The sequence below is a fragment of the Astyanax mexicanus genome, chromosome 4, assembly GCF_023375975.1.
Source record: "Astyanax mexicanus isolate ESR-SI-001 chromosome 4, AstMex3_surface, whole genome shotgun sequence".
Taxonomy (NCBI): Eukaryota; Metazoa; Chordata; class Actinopteri; order Characiformes; family Acestrorhamphidae; genus Astyanax; species Astyanax mexicanus.
The window spans coordinates 27324184-27343577 of NC_064411.1; the positions used below are offsets into that span (position 1 = coordinate 27324184).

The window sequence follows — 19394 nt, forward strand, 5'->3', positions numbered from 1 at the left end:
GTTTTAAAATCTTATGCAATATAATATGCTTTTTTTTCTTGTGCTGCAGCAGGATACAAAATGTTTCAATTTCCGTGTAACAATACATGTATTAATATGTACTGTAAATGAACATATTGAACACACTCATGCTCTCAGCAATCTGCTGAACATCATGGACAATGTTCACCATCCTCTGCACAGCACCATCACCAGGCAGAGGAGCTCATTCAGCGGCAGACTACTGTCCCAGTCCTGCTCCGAAAGTCTTTTGTCCCTCAGGCCATAAGACTGTTCAACTCCTCTCAGCACAGCAAAATGAAGACTCTGTGACACTTATTCATTCCGGCAATTCTGGCCACACCATGGACACACTCTCAGTCTTGCTGAAGCCCATAACACTATTTTTACAGTTTGCACTAGTAGTTTATTCACTAGTTCACTCATCTACTGTTTACGTATCTTTTGCACTGCTAAATTTAAATTATTATATAACTGTATTTGCACTTTCTGTATGGCTGACATCAGTTATCCTCACTTTATGCACATCAACTGGTGTTCACTGTCTATTGTTCAACTGCACTACCTCCATTCTACATTACACACTATCTATCTATCTATCTATCTATCTATCTATCTATCTATCTATCTATCTATCTATCTATCTATCTATCTATCTATCTATCTATCTATCTATCTATCCCATATAAACATTTTGTTTCAATTGTTTCTAATTTGGTTTTATATACCTCAAATTTTGCTGCATGGTTTCTTCGTAAGCATGCTGTGTAGAAAGGGTTACTGGGAATCTTTTAGGTGTAAACTGTATTTTTAGCAGTTTTCTTAATCAGAACTGTAAACACTTCATTTTGTAAAATGCATTCAACAGTAAACATTGCTTTTACTTCACTCCATTCAATCAAATCACACACAAACGATTAAAAACTACTTTTTACCATAATTTAACATTTTATTTCAAAAACAGTTTTCAAATGAATTTAAAATATCACGAAAAAATAAGATCGTCAGTAAATGAAAAAGTAAAATGTAAAATGTGGTCATAAAACAGAATTCGTGAAAAGATTTATCAAAAGAGCTTCTGAGTACCATTTTAGAATCATCTCAGTATAAACAGTAATATTTCTGTCTGATAGTGGATCATGTACAGTATCTCTATGCTTATTATGACAGGTTCACACTACATGATTTAAGCCCTGATTTTGTTTATGGAGATTGGTAACACACGTCTCAGGTTGGAGAGAAATTGGCATTTACTCGATGCTCATTCGGTCACTGTGTGTGAAGTAACTGCTGATGCCTTGCAAAGACCATGAGAAATATCTAGCAGGTTTGATATCTGCACCAGTCAGCAACTAAAACTCTAAAATCCACTAGTATTAAAAAAGTGTTGTGAATGGAATTCAGCGAGAGTTCTTCCTGGTAAAAGAAAGTGTTCATATCCTATATATTAATCTTAAAGGTTTCCTTCCGTTAAAATTCACTTTTTCTTGTTCTTTGTAAAATACTATAGGTCTCTCTGAGTTGTAAATACATGCTGCACTGTGTTGATCAGAGAGATGTTAGGGTGTCGACGTCAATCAGTGAGTTCATGGCCTCTCCCACCTCGGCTCAGGACTGCTCACAGGTGGAACTTACAGCTCTGTTTACAGATCTGTTTACAAAGCTATTTAGCTTTAGCTATCCTGTGTAAGTAGTAACTATAGGTTTAAATCGGATCTCCGGTTGATTCCGCGTTTTACCGAGACCTTAAATATACGTATTTCTGAAAACATTTTGCCCTTTGAGTTTTAAAGCTGTAAAATTGACTGTGAGGGGAAAGGCAGGTACACGTATTCTGTTGCAGTTCTGTTAGCCAATCAGCGGCGTTATATTTGTATGCATGAATATTCATGAACAAGAGCCAAATCCTGTCTTTCTTCAGAGACCTCTAATTCAGTGATTTAAAGCAGGGCTACATTGAAACACCTGAGCATTTTTTATATATATATATATAAAAAACACCTCACATGCCATTTATTCATACTAGAGACCACAACTAGACTGTTTTAAATGAATTTAAAAACGATGGAATTAGACCGTTAATGGTGTAATTTTGGCATTTAAGTAGACAAAACGTTAAAAACTGTACTAACCTCATTATCTGCCATTTGTTTTTTAAACTTGTTCCAGATGTAAATAGCTCCTCCCATTCAGTTACGCATTACATAGGGGGATAATAGTGTCTAGATAATAGTGTCTATCACTGCCACGCTCAAAAACTCACCAGGTTCTGAGTATATATGGAGGATATTTATATTATATTCAACACTTTTTTGTTTGTGTGTTTGATTGGGATGCTGCTTTTTTAATTTGTGACTTACCGTGTTAATCACTGATCAGTCACGTGTAGAAACAACGACAACTAAAAAGATTGCTGATTAAAAGCTGAAGAAGTTGTGTAGTGTGAACCTGGCATTGCATTCTCATATTGAAAGCTTATTTATTTTGTCAGCTACGCTCCTATGTACAGCAAAAAGACTGAAAGCTAGAACAAAGGACAAAGCTTTTGTGATTTCATAAAAATGATCATTTTGTGAAAGGTCGAAACTGATTGGGGCTCAGCTCACTTAGAAATGTGGCTGTACAATTATCTGATACTGCTCCTTTGAAAGGTTTGGTTCAATTCAGGCAACTTGTGGTCTATTTCAGTACTGGTTTTAACATGCTCTTAATAAATTTGCTGATTGCCCAACTCAACAAAAATCACAACTCTAAAGTGTTTCTGTCTGATTGTGTGATGTTTTTTTAGGATCCAATGCGTCCTTTTCAGAGTGTCAATAGATTTGCAGAATGTTTCCCCATAGGAACAACTAGGATTCAAAGGTTTGGAACCCTTTAAATTCCCTAAACCACTAAACCAACCACATGAAACCATTGACAACACCTGAGCAACCACATGAGACACCATATGAACTATCTGGGTTACCAAGGTGGCTTGCCAACACATAGCAACATCCTGTAGTCACTACTGTGATCACAACATGATAGCACCTGCCTGAAGTACCATATTAATCACTTTGCCACACACAGCAAATGTGCTAATGTCTTATATGTGTACACTCACTCTGTTTGGGGACAGTTCACTAAAACATTTAAGGTAAAGTACCTAACCTTTATTAGTACACAAAAAGTATATCTTTCCTATTGGCTCCTAGCATTAGTTATTTGCATAATGATTGTGCTCCCCAAACCTCCCACACTATCAGTATGTAGATATGGCACAAGCACCATTGCTATTCAAACAACACAGGTTGAAGGTATTAAAATAGACTGTTGGGTGTAAGATAGCAATGAGCACACAGGGAGTTTTTCCAAAGGGTAGAATTTGCTGAGGGTAATGTACAGGGTAATAAGGGCATGTTATAAGCAGTACTGAAACTCAGTGGATCTCATCTTAACATGTTGCCCCCAAGTGTCTCCAGATCCCAGTTTATAACACTCGGTTCAGTTTGGTCTGCTGGGTATCTGTATTCACGGTGCAGCTGGAGTCTGGGTAGACCTGCTCTTTTAGAGCTGTTCCTGGATCAGCTCACTCCTTCTAAGAAGACATCTTGTTGCGTTTTTCGAAGACATTTAGATTTCTTCGTTTTTCCCCCCTCAGGAGTCTTTCAGCCACTTTCCCCATATGAACAGTTATGATTCCTTGTACCTGAAAAGAAGGAAAAGGTCTAATTAGAGATTATAGATTTATATCAATACATATATGAAAACTTACAGTATGTGCTTACTAAGCACATTGCTTATTGTAAGACGCTGTGCTCTGATTGGTTGGTAAGCTGATTCTGAAGTAACAGCCAGAGCATGTTTATAACGTTTATAAAAGTTTAACCCTTAGATCCTACCTCTTATCGCACCTTGTGTTCTCAGCTTAATTAATTACCCAGGAATATCAATGACATCCCAGTGCAGTAAAGCATTAACAAGAAACCCATTGAGAAAAACACCAAACAAAAATCCTTCCCCAACCAATATTATTTACCTGCTTCAAACATATTTATATGATGTTTCAAACCAAATAATATCAGTAAATAAAGACTCAAAAGTGTCCACAGAAAAAGAGTGAAACTACCCGCTTTACTCAAACTAAAGCTAGGTATGGTGTGCGCACTACTTTATATAGTTTTTATTTTACTTGCACATTTTTACTAAGTAGTTATTTTAAGTAGTTTAAGTAGTTACTAAGCATTTTTATTTATTCAGATAAAAGTTTAAATTTTATATATAGTTTTCTTTGTGTGTCCTGATTAAAATACTGAAAGGCATAGGCTGCTCTGAGTGTCAGGTTTTTAATAATCTACATGTATCCTAGAGGTGTGATTATTGATTATCTGTATTTGTTGACCAATCCAGTTTGTTGTCCAGCTGAAGTACCTTGGTCTGCAGCTGGACAACAAACTGGATTGGTCAACAAATACAGACACCCTGTACAGGAAGGGACAGAGCCGGCTCTATTTCTTGAGGAGACTGCGGTCCTTTAACATCTGTAAGAAGCTTCTGCAGATGTTCTACCAATCAATCGTGGCCAGCATTCTCTTCTACGCTGTGGTGTGCTGGAGAGGCAACATGAAGAGGAGAGATGCATCACGGCTGGACAAGCTGGTCAGGAGGGCCGGGGCAGTGGCTGGAGTGGAGCTGGACTCTCTGGTTACAATAGCTGAGAGAAGGACTTTGGATAAACTGCTTTCTATCATGAACAATGATAGTCACCCACTTCACACCACCATCATGAAGCAGAGGAGTGTGTTCAGTGGCAGACTGCTGTCACAGAGCTGCACAACAGACAGACTCAGAAAATCCTTCATTCCGAGAGCCATCAGACTCTTTAACTCCTCCCATCGGGTACGGGATGCTGCTGACGACTGAGTTTAATCCAGGCACACCACTTGGACATTATTCAACCACTTAATTATTTATATTAACACTTCCCCAACCTCGCTTACATTTAAGTATACTTTACTCATGATTGGGTATTCACATTTTCACATTCTCTTTTTAGAACTGTCTTGTAACGTATGCATACTTATATTATATTATATTTCTATGTCACATCAGTCACTTTCGTAATCGATGTCATTGCACTTTACTCTGTTAATTATTTAATTATTTATGACCATTAGCAACATCTACTGCACTGCTCCGTTTACAGATAGATCCTTACCTTGTATAGTTAGTTTTTTTTTTTTTATAGCCTTATATATTTTCTATTCTTCTGTGTTTTGCTTTGTTTGAGTATGCTTCTTATTGTATTGTGTTGTTGCTGCTGGATGCCTAAATTTCCTTCGGGATAAATAAAGTATCTATCTATCTATCTATCTATCTATCTATCTATCTATCTATCTATCTATCTATCTATCTATCTATCTATCTATCTATCTATCTATCTATCTATCTATCTATCTATCTATCTATCTATCTATCTATCTATCTATCTATCTATCTATCTATCTATCTATCTATTATCAAGAAAAATAACTCTCGCCTGATGCTCTCTATGTATTTGGTCAAAGTAATAATTAATAATCAATGTAATGAACTATCATCAATATTCTTATGCTTTCAACTCATAAACACTCTAGTGTAAACATTTTTGAAAATATATATTAGGTGTGAATATATTTAAAGTCTGTACATTCAAAAATAAGTTAAATAAAAACAGGCGCTTGGTAAAATTTTACCAAAATCATTCCTCTAGTGTCTGACACACATGAAACCGATTCTCAAATGTGTATTCATTCTTTGCTTCAATCTCCACCTCAGAAATTTGATCCTGCTCATAAACAATCTGCTTTAGTTGGCTATTACAGTAAATCTGACATTTTGTAAGATGAAAAATACATTTTCAGCAACCTAAGCAAGTTAAGCAACAGTCAGCATGAACAAGCAGGTCAGGTTCCTCTGATGAAAAGCACAGGCGTGCTGCACCTTGCTCTTAAAGGATTTGGCAGGTGACACTCTGATTGGTTGGTTTATTTAACATTGCGCTTAGTTCATGCCTTTACATGCCGTTACCAAAGACTTAATTAAAACATATTTAATATCCCAGGAGACAAACCAACGAAACAGAATAAATGTATTGTTTTCTTACATTACACATAAAAATGTCTCATTTTCCTACTTTATCGATAAATAGCAGAAAATGTGGATACATTTATTGAAACATAGGCGATCTAAATTCCTTAACTTATTAAAGTTACTCCTTCATTACTCCACATGGTGGTGCTAATCTAATGAATAAGGTAAACCTGCAGTGAAGAGTAATGATTGTAAATTTTGTGAAACTGACAACAATAAATATATAATTATATAATAAAAGCTCTATATATATACACATATATATATATATATACAGCTCTTATCTTAAAAGCTGGAAAACAGACAGTTTGTAAATAGTAATAAACTGATTGCAAGCATCATATAATGATATAATGATATTATATTTTCAGTATATTTTAGGTCCAAATATATGATGCATCCCAAAATATTTGAGCCAAAAGCAAAATTAGGCCAGAGTTGAAAACTAACATGTTGTCATCAGTGGAATAAAACTGTTATATTTAGTAAAAAGTAAATTTAGTTCAGATTAAACTGACCTAAACTAAACCTAAACAAGTTTCAGATTATTATTACTAAGACAAGACACTGACAAAATCAACAAATTAAAAAATGTTATGTCCCGTCACAACTGTCAGAAGTGTGTAAAATCATTAACGGTGGTGATTGTCAGTGACGCACAAGCTTCTAATAATTTTCCCTTGGTTCTGCTTCACTTGAAAACTATTACAGAATAAAGACATGACCTCAGGACTGAGTGTGAGGCACGCAGGAGGAAGCACAGTGACTCCATGTCCTCGCCCAGCCAGCCAGATGTTTCCACAGATAACAGGAGATGAGTTTCATTTTTTGAATACTTTAACCTTTTAACCATGTCATTCACTCACGATCTGAATGCACTCTTAACCCTTATTTACACCCACACAAACAGAAGAATGCTCTGGTTGTAGTCACCTTTAGGGTGTTTTCACACCATTCAGCACTATTTGGTTGGGTTAAACTGACTCTGGTTCGCTTTCACTCGGGTTCGGACCAAAGCAATCACGACGAGACCCGCTACTAGAGGGGGTTTTGGTCTAATTCCAGACCAATGCTGTTTTCACGCCTGTAGTTGGTTTCTATGGTCCAAATCAGTTTACTTACTTTTCTCCCTTTGCTTGGTTTGGTTTAACACAAGCACAAACTTAAATGCACCAAAATACGCATCAATAAACCATGCTCGCTTACAATCAGTTCTTTTCTCTGATTGGTCAGAGCTGTCTGGTTCCAGCATGTATATCTGTGCAGTGTGGAGCTGCTTTAACACACAATGCTGAAAATCTGTGATTTTCAACAGTGTTTGTACCGGTAGTAAATGAGTCGTGCAGCTGTGAGTAGTGAGCACTGCACACTAGGTGTGTGTAAAAAGCATGGAGCAGCAGAGACAGCATTTGTTCATAGCTGTGGTAATTAGTGTTTTCTGGCAAATATATCAGATTAAACTGCATCTTCTCAGCAGTTTAGCTCAAATAAAATCAGTATATTTGATTTCTGGGTCGGATCGAGACCAGAGTTTGTTTGGGGCCAGACCAAGACCACCTCCTCTAGGTGGTCTCAGGCCGATTTTTATTCGCACCCGAGTGTGATTATTGATTTAACACCTGCTTAATCGAACCGTACTAACACAAACGAACCAGAGCCCATTTTAACCGTACCAAATAGTGCTTTATTTATTAGCCAGATAATTACTTAAGCTATGAACAAACACGCAGTAGAGAATTTTCTGCTTTTAGCTTTACACCGCACAGATATTCGTGCTGCTCTGGAGAGACACAGAACCTTCTTGCTGTGATTACTATCTTGCTCCTGCACTAGATAGTGACAATAGATAGGAGACAATGCGCTCACGTGGTTTGTTCTGGCACATTTTGGTACGTTCAACTTTGTGCCCGTGTGAAAACAAACCAAACCGAGGGGGAAATGCTCCAAGTAAACAAACCCATCAACTGATCCGAATGTCCTTATGGGTACATTTATTTTAGTTCTATTTTGTTCTCATACTGCAGTTTAGTGACCAAGTGTACTAAAGTTTAAAAATTTTACTACATCCTGTCATCATCACCTATGTGAGCGGAGACTCTCTATACTTAACACTGATTGATTTGTAGATTGCTGTCAGTTCCGAAAGATCCCTTTACAGGTGTTGTACTGGATTCTGTCTCCCTGCCAGAATTTGACTCCCCTTTGAGTGTCGATGTGTCCCACTCCCACAGCAGAATGAGCATAACAGATGTTTATGTTTATAAATACGGGTTAATCTACAGTTACAGTAGATACAGAATCACCAGTATAATCTGTTGTACCCATACTGCTGTGTGATATGAAAAGCAGATCACTGCTTCTTTTTTTTCTTCTATTATTGTTTGAGTGATATTAGCGTGACTCAACTTACTTTTAGTGGTCTGAAAGTCAGAACCATCTAGAATAGTGCTTTTACACTGCAAATGAACCAGACAAAAAAATCAGTAGATCTGATCGAACCAAATTTTGGACCTGTGGTCCATACTATGGTTCGTGGCATCTTAAAACACAATTTTGCAATTTTGGTCCTAAAGAATTAACCAAACAACGTAGGTGGGAAAGCTCCATTAGTATTTAGAAATTTTATATGTATTATGTGAATTTAAGGTCCTCATAAGAATAGCAATACCATCATGTATGTGTTTGTGTGTGTGTGTGTTTGATGTTACTCACTCTGTTTGAAGGCTAAATTCAGGCAAAGATCCAAGTGTGTTCAGCTGCTCCTCCAAAGCCACGATGCGCAGACCAATGTAGCCAGATGTCAGCAGCAGGAGCAGCACTCTGCATATATACACACACACACACACACACACACTTTTCGTGTGTTACACAGCAGAACACATAAGTAATTGTATCAACAACCTAGTTCAAAAGTTTAAAAAATATTTATCAATATAGAGTGGTATGACAAAGTATTTGCCCCCCTACATATTTCTTTTGTTTTTGCTTTTTTTGTGATACTGATATTTTTCTGAACGTCAAACAAACTTTAATATCAGACAAATATAACCTGAGTAAATATAAAAAGTGCTTTTTAAATGATAATTTCATGTATTAAAGAAAAAAAAATATTCAAACCAATCTAGCTCTGTGTGAAAAAGTGTTTTTGCCCCCTAAAACTAATAACTTGTGAGTCTTTTCACATCTGTGAGTCTTTCTCATCTCTGTGGAGGAATTTTGTTCCCACTCTTATTTACTGAATTGTTTTAATTCAGACACACTGGAGGATTTTCCAGCATAAACATCCTGTTTAAGGTCATCCACAACATCCTAATCAGACTTTGACTAGTCTGCTCCAAAACCTTCAACCTTCACCGCACTCTACCTCACTCTGGCCTGCTCTACCTCACACTTTCCTCATCTTTACCTTGCTCTTCCTCACTCTTATCTCCTCTCTACCTTGCCCTACTTTACGCTTCCTCGCTTTGCCTCTTTGTACCTTGCTAATCCTCACTCTACCTCTCTAACCCTATAACGCCAAACGTATCATATTTGATACATGATTTTTAGAGCCCTCCATGTGAGCAGTGTTACATTTTCCCCTGAAAAACCCAATGTATACCATGATATACATGCAGTGCACGGATAATTCCACAGGTGGCAGTATTTCGTCCACTAGAGGAATTTCCAGGGATGTGAGAAAATTGCCATTAAAAAGGAAGAGGACACAGGTGGATTTTAAGGAAAACCTTGCCAATTTTGAAAATGTAATGGTGAGAATTTTTTTTTTTTGTGGAACAGCAATAGGAACAGTTGATGCAATGTGAAATTACCTAATATTTAATAATCTATGTTTTAGTAAAACCGTCTTGAAAATGATGTATCAAATTTGATACAGCAGGTATATAAGGTAGTTTAACTCTAAATCTGTAAACTGTAATTTTATTGTATTTCATGCATTACACATAAAACCAAGCAACATACAGTTTTTATTTTTCAAGTAAACTAATAAAATGTTTCAAATACATAGTTTGGGACATTTAGAGCAGAAAATTAGATATGCAATTTGCTGTACCGTGATTGATGACTAGGTAGGTGTTGCGATAAAACAACTGCTAGTAACTTCCTGTTGCTTACTGATTTTTACTAAACACTGATGAATTCAATGGAAAATACACAATAATTAGTTTTTTTGTGTCTATGTGTGTTTTTAGATACACAGTGTTACAGATGCTCTGAAGAGGATTTTGGATGGAAATTGAAGTGACAGAGCAGCTAGGGGAGGATAAATAAATAAAAAGATAAAAATAAAAACAAAATAAATAGGTTGTGAACTCCACAATGAGTAAAAATATCTAAAATGTTCTCATTACTTTGAAATTGTATTATTATTTAGACCCGTTTGTTTTTTCAAATTGATATTTTGAAAAAAAAAAAATTGTTTGTTCAAAAGGACCAAAAAGGGCTCCAGTTTCAAAGAATTTGAATTTTCTGTCAATTATTTAATAGTTTGGGCTTTACAGGGCTAAACTAAAATTGATAATAATAACTAATAATGATAAGAATATGATTAATCGTCTAGCCCTACTCCTCCAATCTTCTGTTTTCTACAAAGAACCCATAGTGGAAATAGAGTTTGTACTAATTGATTGAGATATGCTGAGAGAATTTGTTCATATTATGGAGATGCTCCCCATAATATTTTTTTACTGTAGAATAACTGTCTGAACACTCTACAATACAGAGGAAATGAATGAACAGCTCTATAGAAAAACAGAGCTATTCTCAGCACTTCTCAAGGCCATAAGCCTGAGCATAGAGACTCATCTTCACAAGAAGAAACTCTTCTCCGTTAACTCAGTGCTGGCCTGCAGTTTATTCAGCTTTACCTGAATTTATGGTAAAATTATCCTTTATGGGTCATTTTTCAATGAGGGGGTGGTCTTACCACCTGACATGACTTTTGAAAAATAAAAAAAGGAATAATTTTGAAGTAGTTATGTCAAGACAGTGCTTACATGCTTTAAAGTAAATACTTAATGATGGCCAAAACTTAGCTTGACTCGACTCTAGCAAGACTTTCATGATTTTATCCCAACACTGGAAAATAGTCTGTGACAGTGAAATCGCTAAAAATCGTTTGGTGTAAGGTCAGCATTACATAACTAGATGCAATACTCAGCACAGACAGAAAGGAAGGAACGCCATAATGTCACATGATCAGTGGACTGTGCGAGTTCTGGTGAGGGTGCATGCTGGGAACTGGAGTCCAGAGGGGAAAGTTCAGAGTCCGGACTGCGTCAGGACTGACAGCTTTTATAACATTTAAATATTTTAGATTTACTTACTATATGACAATCCAGGATATTTCAAATGGTTCTCCCCTGTCTAATCTTAACAGTTAGTTTTTTTCCTGTGCTTACATAGACATATTTTTATCAGATTTTAAAACTTTATTCTGCTATTTAAGGCAGCCTGTACAAAATACTTCATACTTTGTACTTTTTTGTAACTCTGATTAGCATAAAATGGTCAATGTGATCAAATTAGTTGTTAGTCAGTAAGCTAACATTAGCGTAGTTAGATGTGCCGGACTCTGTAGTACCTGAACTCTAAGTCAGTGCTCTCAAAACATTTATTTTTTAGAGTGCCGAGTGGTCCAGCAGACAAAGGTGCTGCCACTATAATCGGGAAATTGCTGGTTCGAGTCCTGGTTATGCAACTTGCCATCAGCTGCCAGAGCCTTGAGAGAGCACAGTTGGCCTTGCTCTCTCTGAGTGGGTAGATGACACTCTTTCCCCTTATCACTCCAAAGGGTGATGTCGATCGGCACAAGGCGCCTGTGAGCTGATGTATCAGAACCGAGTCACTGCATTTTCCTCCGAGTGTGCTGTGATGCTACTCAGTGATTTAAAAAGATGTGGTGGCTGACATCACATGTATCGGAGAAGGCATGTGCTAGTCTTCACCCTCTTTGTCTTGTGGCATCACCAGTGATAGGAGATATACACATGAGTAACAGCTGAGTAGCCGCTGATTGGGTGAGACAATTGGCCTAGCTAAATTGGAAAAAGAAATATTTTCTTATCTGCTCCAAATACCATTAACACATAATTGTTCTTCTTTTAATGGCCACCAGTGCGTGCTGACACTATTGCAGCATCTCGGTGGTAAAACTGTAATTTGATGGAAATATAAATTGTTTGGTAATTAAATACATGAACTGCACTGTTCTCCTGTTTCTGTTGGGGTGTTACACTTACTGGACAAACTGGGAATCCAGTGAAAGCTACACTGTAAACTCAATGAAGGCGGTCTGAGAAACATGCTTGGTCTTGGTTTCTACTTCTACTAGTTGCCAAAATTTGACATTTTTGGTTCATTTATTTTATATAATTATATATTTATATAATTGTATATTTATTATATATATTTATATAAACTATTCTCACAAATAGTTTCAAAGGTTCTATAGGATCTTAGGCATATGTATCCATGTTTTCATAGTTCTGTGTTTATGTAAAGCACTTTGAATTGGCACTGTGTGAAAGGTGCTTCGCCAGTCGACGTGTTTTGAAGTTTTTTTACAGTCATTGGCTTAAACATGTGAATATCCTGAAGTACAACATCCCTTTGTGTCTTATCAGCAGCCTGAACTGCCCCCACACATCAGATATAAAGGAATGTTCCTGACTGACCACATACCAGCTCAACCACCGTTTCCCTGACAAACGGTCTGAACGACGCAGACGGTTCTCTAGACCAAAGATTTTACAACCTTCCAGATTATGAAACATGATCGTACTTCACCACCTTCCCTGATCATTCCTTTTGTCAGAAGTGATTTAGAACAATAGGTGGATTTATACCAGAAGTTTACTAGTAAAAAAAATGTCAATAAAGGTTAGTGAATTTACAGCTCTGGAAAAAAAGCAATAAGAGAGCACTTAGAAATAAAGTTTCTTTGATTTGACCAAATTAAAAAACTCTGGAATATAATCAAGAGGAAGATGGATGATCACAAACTATCAAACCAAACTGAACTGCTTGAATTTGTGCACCAGGAGTAAAGGCATAAAGTAATCCAAAAGCAGTGTGTAAGACTGGTGGAGACATTGATTTCTGAACTCTTAAAACTTAAAACTCTTGAATATGAACTTGTTTTCTTTGCATTATTTGACAATATTTTTATTTGGAATTTGGGAGAAATGTTGTCAGTAGTTTATAGAATAAAACAACAATGTTCATTTACCTAAAAATAGCAAAATCAGAGAAACTGATTTAGAAACTGAAGTGGTCTCTTATTTTTTTCTAGAGCTATATATCCAAAAAAATATGTAAAAATGTGTTTTTTCTTTCTTTAGGGAATCACAAAGGGCTTCTTTTATGACATTACATTTGAAAAAAATCTTTATTGTAACTTCCTACAATACAGAGGAGAAGGATAAACAGCTCTATAGAGAAATCAGAGCTGTTCTCAGCACTTCTCAAGGCCATTAGCCTGAGCCTGGCAACTTAAAGAAAATAGCAGCATGAATAGGTCTGATTCATATCTGTGCAAGAGAACATTTTATTTACCATCTGACCTAACTTTTAATTTTTTTTACAGCAGTAATTTTGCAGTAGTTATGTTACTATTGAAGTAGTTATTTGAAAAATACAAAGTTTAAATAAATGATGAAGTGTAATTACACGTATTGAGAACATTTAATATGAGATTGCTGCAAAACTCGGCAGCATGATATTTTGCGGCCAAATTCTTCAGCATTTTTGTGGCATTTTTCTCATACTGCAAAGGGCTTCACTGGATTGTCTCCAAAATAAAAACTTTCTTGGCATATCCATTCAACAGAATTGCAGTTCCAAGAGTAGCACAACCAAGTTATTAGATTTAGGGGGCTAGATCGATTTAGATTTTTTTTTTCTTTTAATAATCTAAATAATCATTTAAAAAGTGCTCTTTACATTTACTCTGGTTATTTTTGTCTGACATGAAAGTTTGTTTGATAATCTGAAAAATATCAGTATGACAAAAAAGCAAAAACAAAAGAAATCTGTAGGGGGTCAAATACTTTTTCATGCCACTGTACATCCATTACCATCCACACTGTATCTCATCTTGTATTCAGGCTGAAGATGCACAACTATGTATTAGAGCTTTCGTTTAATTGTGTAATTTTCCTTTTTTTTTACATTTGTTACCAATGATCAACATATTGGTGACTTATTTTTATGTCAATGAATCAAAAAAAAAAGAAGCTAGATTTCATTTTAAAAATCTCTCATTATCCTCTAAGCTCTGGATTGAGTAACATTTAGGTTTATAGAACAGTGAAGATTAAACAGTGATTATAAAACAGTGATTATTGATGACTCACAGCAGCAGATAGACGGTGAGCAGTTTGTTGAGTTGGCTCGTCGTTCTCGTGGACACGGCTGATCTGATCTTCTCTGTTACCATGGTGACCCAGGAGACAGCTAATCATAGAACATGTGGTAAGAATATGCCAAGTGTCTGCCTAGCAGGAGGAATAAATTGGAAGTGTGTGTGTGTGTGTGTGTGTGTGTGTGTGTGTGTGCTGTGTGTCTGTACACTGTCAGGACAAAAATGTTCTATAATGTAGAAAGGCCCAGTTTTTATACTCATTGATGGAATGATCATTTTAAATATTGAATAATATATAACACATGACTATGAAGGAACACATAATGAATCATGTAGTAACTTAAAAGTGTTAAACAAACCAAAATACTCTATGTAGTATTTAGGTGCTCTTATCTGGGGTTAAGCTGTTAACTTGCAGTTTCTGAGGCTGGAAACTCTGCTTAACGTATCCTGTACAACAGAGGAAACTCTTGCTCTTCTTTTCATGTGACGGTCCTGATGAGTGCCAGTTTCATCATAATGTTTTGGATTGTCTTTTTACGACTGCACTTAAGGATACTTTCAAACCTCTTAAATGTTTTTAGATTGACTGATCCTCATTTCTTAAAGTCATTTTTATCTTTACTTAGTTGAGTAGTTGTTGCTTCTTATAATCTGGATTAGAACATTATTCAAATATTCACTATTCACTGTATACCTGTAACTCTACCTCTTCACAACTTTACTACTGATGCTCTCAAACACATTAAGAGACAAGAAATTCAAGTAATTAACTCTTGATGAGTTCAGCACAGCTGTTAACTGAAAGCCTGAATTCCAAGTGACTCTACCTCATAAAACTGACTGAGAAAATCCAGCAGAGATGTGCAAAACTGATCATCTAATCAATCAGTCAATCAACCTTTATTTTCACTCGGGAAAAAAACATTGAGGGTGACCCTCATTTACAATGTTGCCGAGCTTTTATAACATCAAAGGGATTGAACACATTTAATAATAATTTAGAAAAAATAAGAAATAAATAAAAGAATTACTCATTTTAAATCAACATTTAATAAAAATATTTATGTAAAACAGAAAATTCTAAAACACCATAAAAAACTAATTTGACACATAAAAAGTAAAAAAAAATGTATAAAATATAAAATAAATAAATAGATAATAGTAAAAGTAAAGTAAAATGTTAAAAATGATAAGTGATTAAATAAATAATAGAACTAAGAACAAGAATGAAAAATGAACATTAAATAAAAAATAAATAAAATAAAGAAATCTAATGTGCTACTTTGAGGAATCTAAAATAAAAATATAAAACATAATCTGGTTTGTTTAACACTTTTTTGTTCATTAAATAATTAAATATATTTTTCTTCATCGTTTGGATGACTTTAGCATTAATCTACAATGCAGAACATGTTTAAATGTGTGTGTATGTGTATGTGTGTGTGTGTGTGTGTGTGTGTGTGTGTGTGCGTGTGTGTGTGCACTCACTTTCTGTATCCTTCTGTATCTCCTCTGTAGAGTGACCTTCTGTCCTGCTAGGTTCGCTCTGTGATGTGGAGCCGTTTTCGGCCTGACCTGTAAAGAAGATCAATAGGTCATAATCACATTCATAACAACTTTATAACACACAACACACACACACCCTCACACATAGAAAAAGGTACCACTTTAAAATAAGGTTTCTTTATAAAGGGTTTACTAATATCCATTAATTTACTAATAACCATTAATAATCAGCTTCAACCAATAAACAGGAAAGGCTGGAATTTCTGTTAATAACTTTATTCAATTAACTATAATAGTATGTTAAATGAGTAAACTGACTTTCCATATTATTTTATAAGATGCAGCTCTGGAAAAAATCAAGAGAGCACTTCAGTTTCTAAATCAGTTTCTCTGATTTTGCTATTTATAGGTTTATGTTTGAGTAAAATGAACATTATTGTTTTATTTTTATAAACTACGGACAACATTTCTCCCAAATTCCAAATAAAAATATTGTCATTTAGAGCATTTATAAGAAAACAAATTTATATCCATAAAGTTTTAAGAGTTCAGAAATCAATATTTGGTGGAATAACCCTGGTTTTTAATTACAGTTTTCATGCATCTTGGCATCATGTTCTCCTCCACCAGTCTTACACACTGCTTTTGGATAACTTTATGCCTTTACTTCTGGTGCAAAAATTCAAGCAGTTCACTTTGGTTTGATGGCTTGTGATCATCCATCTTCCTCTTGATTTTATTCCAGGGCTTTTTTTTATTTGGTAAAATCAAAGAAACTCATATTTTTTAAGTGATCTGTATGTCATTGTCACTGTTGTTATTTCCATTTATGTATTATAAATATTTTTTAAGTATTTACAACCTAATTAACAATCATTAGTAAACTCTTTTATAAACTATTTATAAAACCCCTGTATAAAGCAGCCTTATGTTAAAGTGATAAAAGAACTAATGGGAGAATTAGAGCAGATCTCTTGCGTTCTGGATTCAGGTTTCCAGTATCGGCTTTTATTTATCTGTTTCTCTGACCTGCAGTTACCGTATATCATGATTATCATTCATGCTTTCTAATCACATGATATCTAGGGGAAGATTCAATACTGCTGTCGTCTCATCAGCATGGACATGTTCAATGTCACGGTACATCTGCGTGTTCTTCTGATAGAGACAGCAGAAATATGTTGTTCCTCGGCTTCATATTACCTTATTATCTTTCATCATGTGGGAAAGTCAATAAGTTCAGACAAGTTCTTCCAAAACCACAAAAACAATCATCACATCAGTGGAAGAGTAACAAGACTGAGCTACATTCTTACTAGTTATTAATATACAGTGGTTAGATTCAGGTTATGTTGTTATTATAATGCGAACATACAGTTCACACCGATTATGATTTTTTTCATTGTTTCTTTACCCATAATCAATTCTTTAAGTTGGCTTTGAAAAATTCTATTCTATTCTATTCGCCTTTTTTTTTTACACAGACACACAGAATTTTGCAGAATCAAAGGAAATATTCTGAATATTCTTATTCTGTTCATGTTTTTTTAAACATGGAAACTGAATTTTGCAGGATCGTAGGAAATATTTTGAATATTTATATTTTATTCGCTTTTTTAACAAAGAAAAACAGAATTTTGCAGGTTCAAAGGAAATATTCTGAATATTCTTATTCTGTTCAAATTTTTTTCAAACAAAGAAACACTGAATTTTGCAGGATCGTAGGAAATATTATGAATAATCTTACTTTAATTGTGTTTTTTTAACAAAAAAAAAAACAGAATTTTGCAGGATCGTAGAAAATATTCTGAATATTCTTATTTTTTTTTTTTTTACAAAGAAACACAGAATTTTGCAGAATCATATTCTGAATATTCTCATTTTATTCACGTTTCTTTTTTAACACGGAAAAACAGAATTTTGTAGAATCATAGGAAATATTCTGAATATTCTCATTTTATTCGCGTTTTTTTTTAACACGGAAACACAGAATTTTGTAGGATTGTAGGAAATATTATGATTAATCTTACTTTATTTGTGTTTTTTTAACACAGAAACACAGAATTTTGCAGGATCGTAGAAAATATTCTGAATTACTTAGCTTGTGCTTTTTGGAGTGATATGCGGTGAGGTTTTCACAAAACAGACGTTTTTATTATGACCGTTTTGAGGGGGAGGGGGACAGAAGTCAGAGACAGAAGCTCTGAATCTGTTACTGCACAGTTTACTATCAGTGAGTACAGGACGCTGTTGTTGGACAATTCTCAGTTCAGTAGTAACACTGAGGTGTTTAAAAACTCCAGCAGCACTGCTGTATCTGATATTAAGGTAAACTATTTAAATACTCTGGCTGCATCTTTCCTGGTGTAATAAAGTGTGAGGTAAATGCAGTTACTGACCGTTGGGGATGTCTGAGACTGAGAAGGAGGACAGGGGGATTTTGTCTCGCTCTGGAAGAGACACTCTGCGATGGTCTCCATTGTCTTCCTGACTGGAGTGACTGGAAATCTATAAATAGAGGACACCATTAACCCATTTATTTAATTTTCATAAAGTAAAGCTTTCTTTTAATTTGGTAGCTTGATACAGTGTATATGATTCAGCAACAAGCAAAGAGCACATGTGTGAAAAAAAACCCTCAAAGTATTCTCAAAATGATGTTTAATAAATAAAAATACACAAGTATGTAAGCCACCTGCATTTCCTGTATTGTGCAACCGCGAGTAAACACCACATCTCAATAGGGGTTCTCTGTCCTTGTGTTCATTTTTGCAAGGTAACTTGTAAAGTATGTTAATCTTCAAGACACATGTCTATTTTTCACCTTATTGGTATTAAAAAAAACAGTACCAAGCTGTACTTTTCCTGTCGTTACGATAACAAAGACACACTGGGTTTTATTGTTTCAAACTAAAAAAAAAAAAGTCCAACTCAATCAGACTCAAGTAACGCATTCTTTAAACTGTTATGGCGTTCGGTAGACAAGATCAAAATGCAAATAAGATTCCATTCAGAAAATGTATAATGGAGGTGCGAAAACACGCTCTTATTTTGATACAGGATGTGGAAAGCCTAAGCAGTGCCTGCATATATTAATTTACTTGAGATCATTGTGCATTTGAGCTTTTTCTGCGGTGTGTAAATTATTTATTTATTTTATTATTATTAATTATTAAGGTTCTTACTGTGTCAATTTCTAGTTCGTGGACGTTTTCTACAGAAGACATCTGTGGGCTGCCGTTAGCACTTCCAGTCTAAAGAGAAACAATGAGAATCAAAAAACAGGAACCTAAATTACATTTTCTAATTTACACTCAGTTATTATTTACTATTTTAGCATGGGTTTATCTTCCCCTGAACATTTTGCCCTTTATGTGCTTTACTTTTATGTAGTGGGACAGACCTGTTT

General features: G+C 35.1%; 1 protein-coding gene across 3 annotated transcripts in view; it reads right to left on the bottom strand.

The window, feature by feature from the left end:
- Positions 1-928: 928 nt before the first annotated feature.
- The window catches only part of LOC111194595 (GRAM domain-containing protein 2B), a 60036-nt gene continuing 41570 nt past the window's right edge, over positions 929-19394 (bottom strand). For all 3 annotated transcript variants that reach the window (XM_022679305.2, XM_022679306.2, XM_022679307.2), the window contains exons 8-13: positions 19171-19239; positions 18385-18493; positions 15968-16054; positions 14469-14568; positions 8824-8931; positions 929-3688 (exon numbers count right to left, since the gene is read on the bottom strand). In XM_022679305.2, the coding sequence (XP_022535026.2) occupies positions 3673-3688; positions 8824-8931; positions 14469-14568; positions 15968-16054; positions 18385-18493; positions 19171-19239 (489 nt within the window). In that variant the 3' untranslated portion in view covers positions 929-3672. The remainder of the gene's footprint in view (positions 3689-8823; positions 8932-14468; positions 14569-15967; positions 16055-18384; positions 18494-19170; positions 19240-19394) is intronic.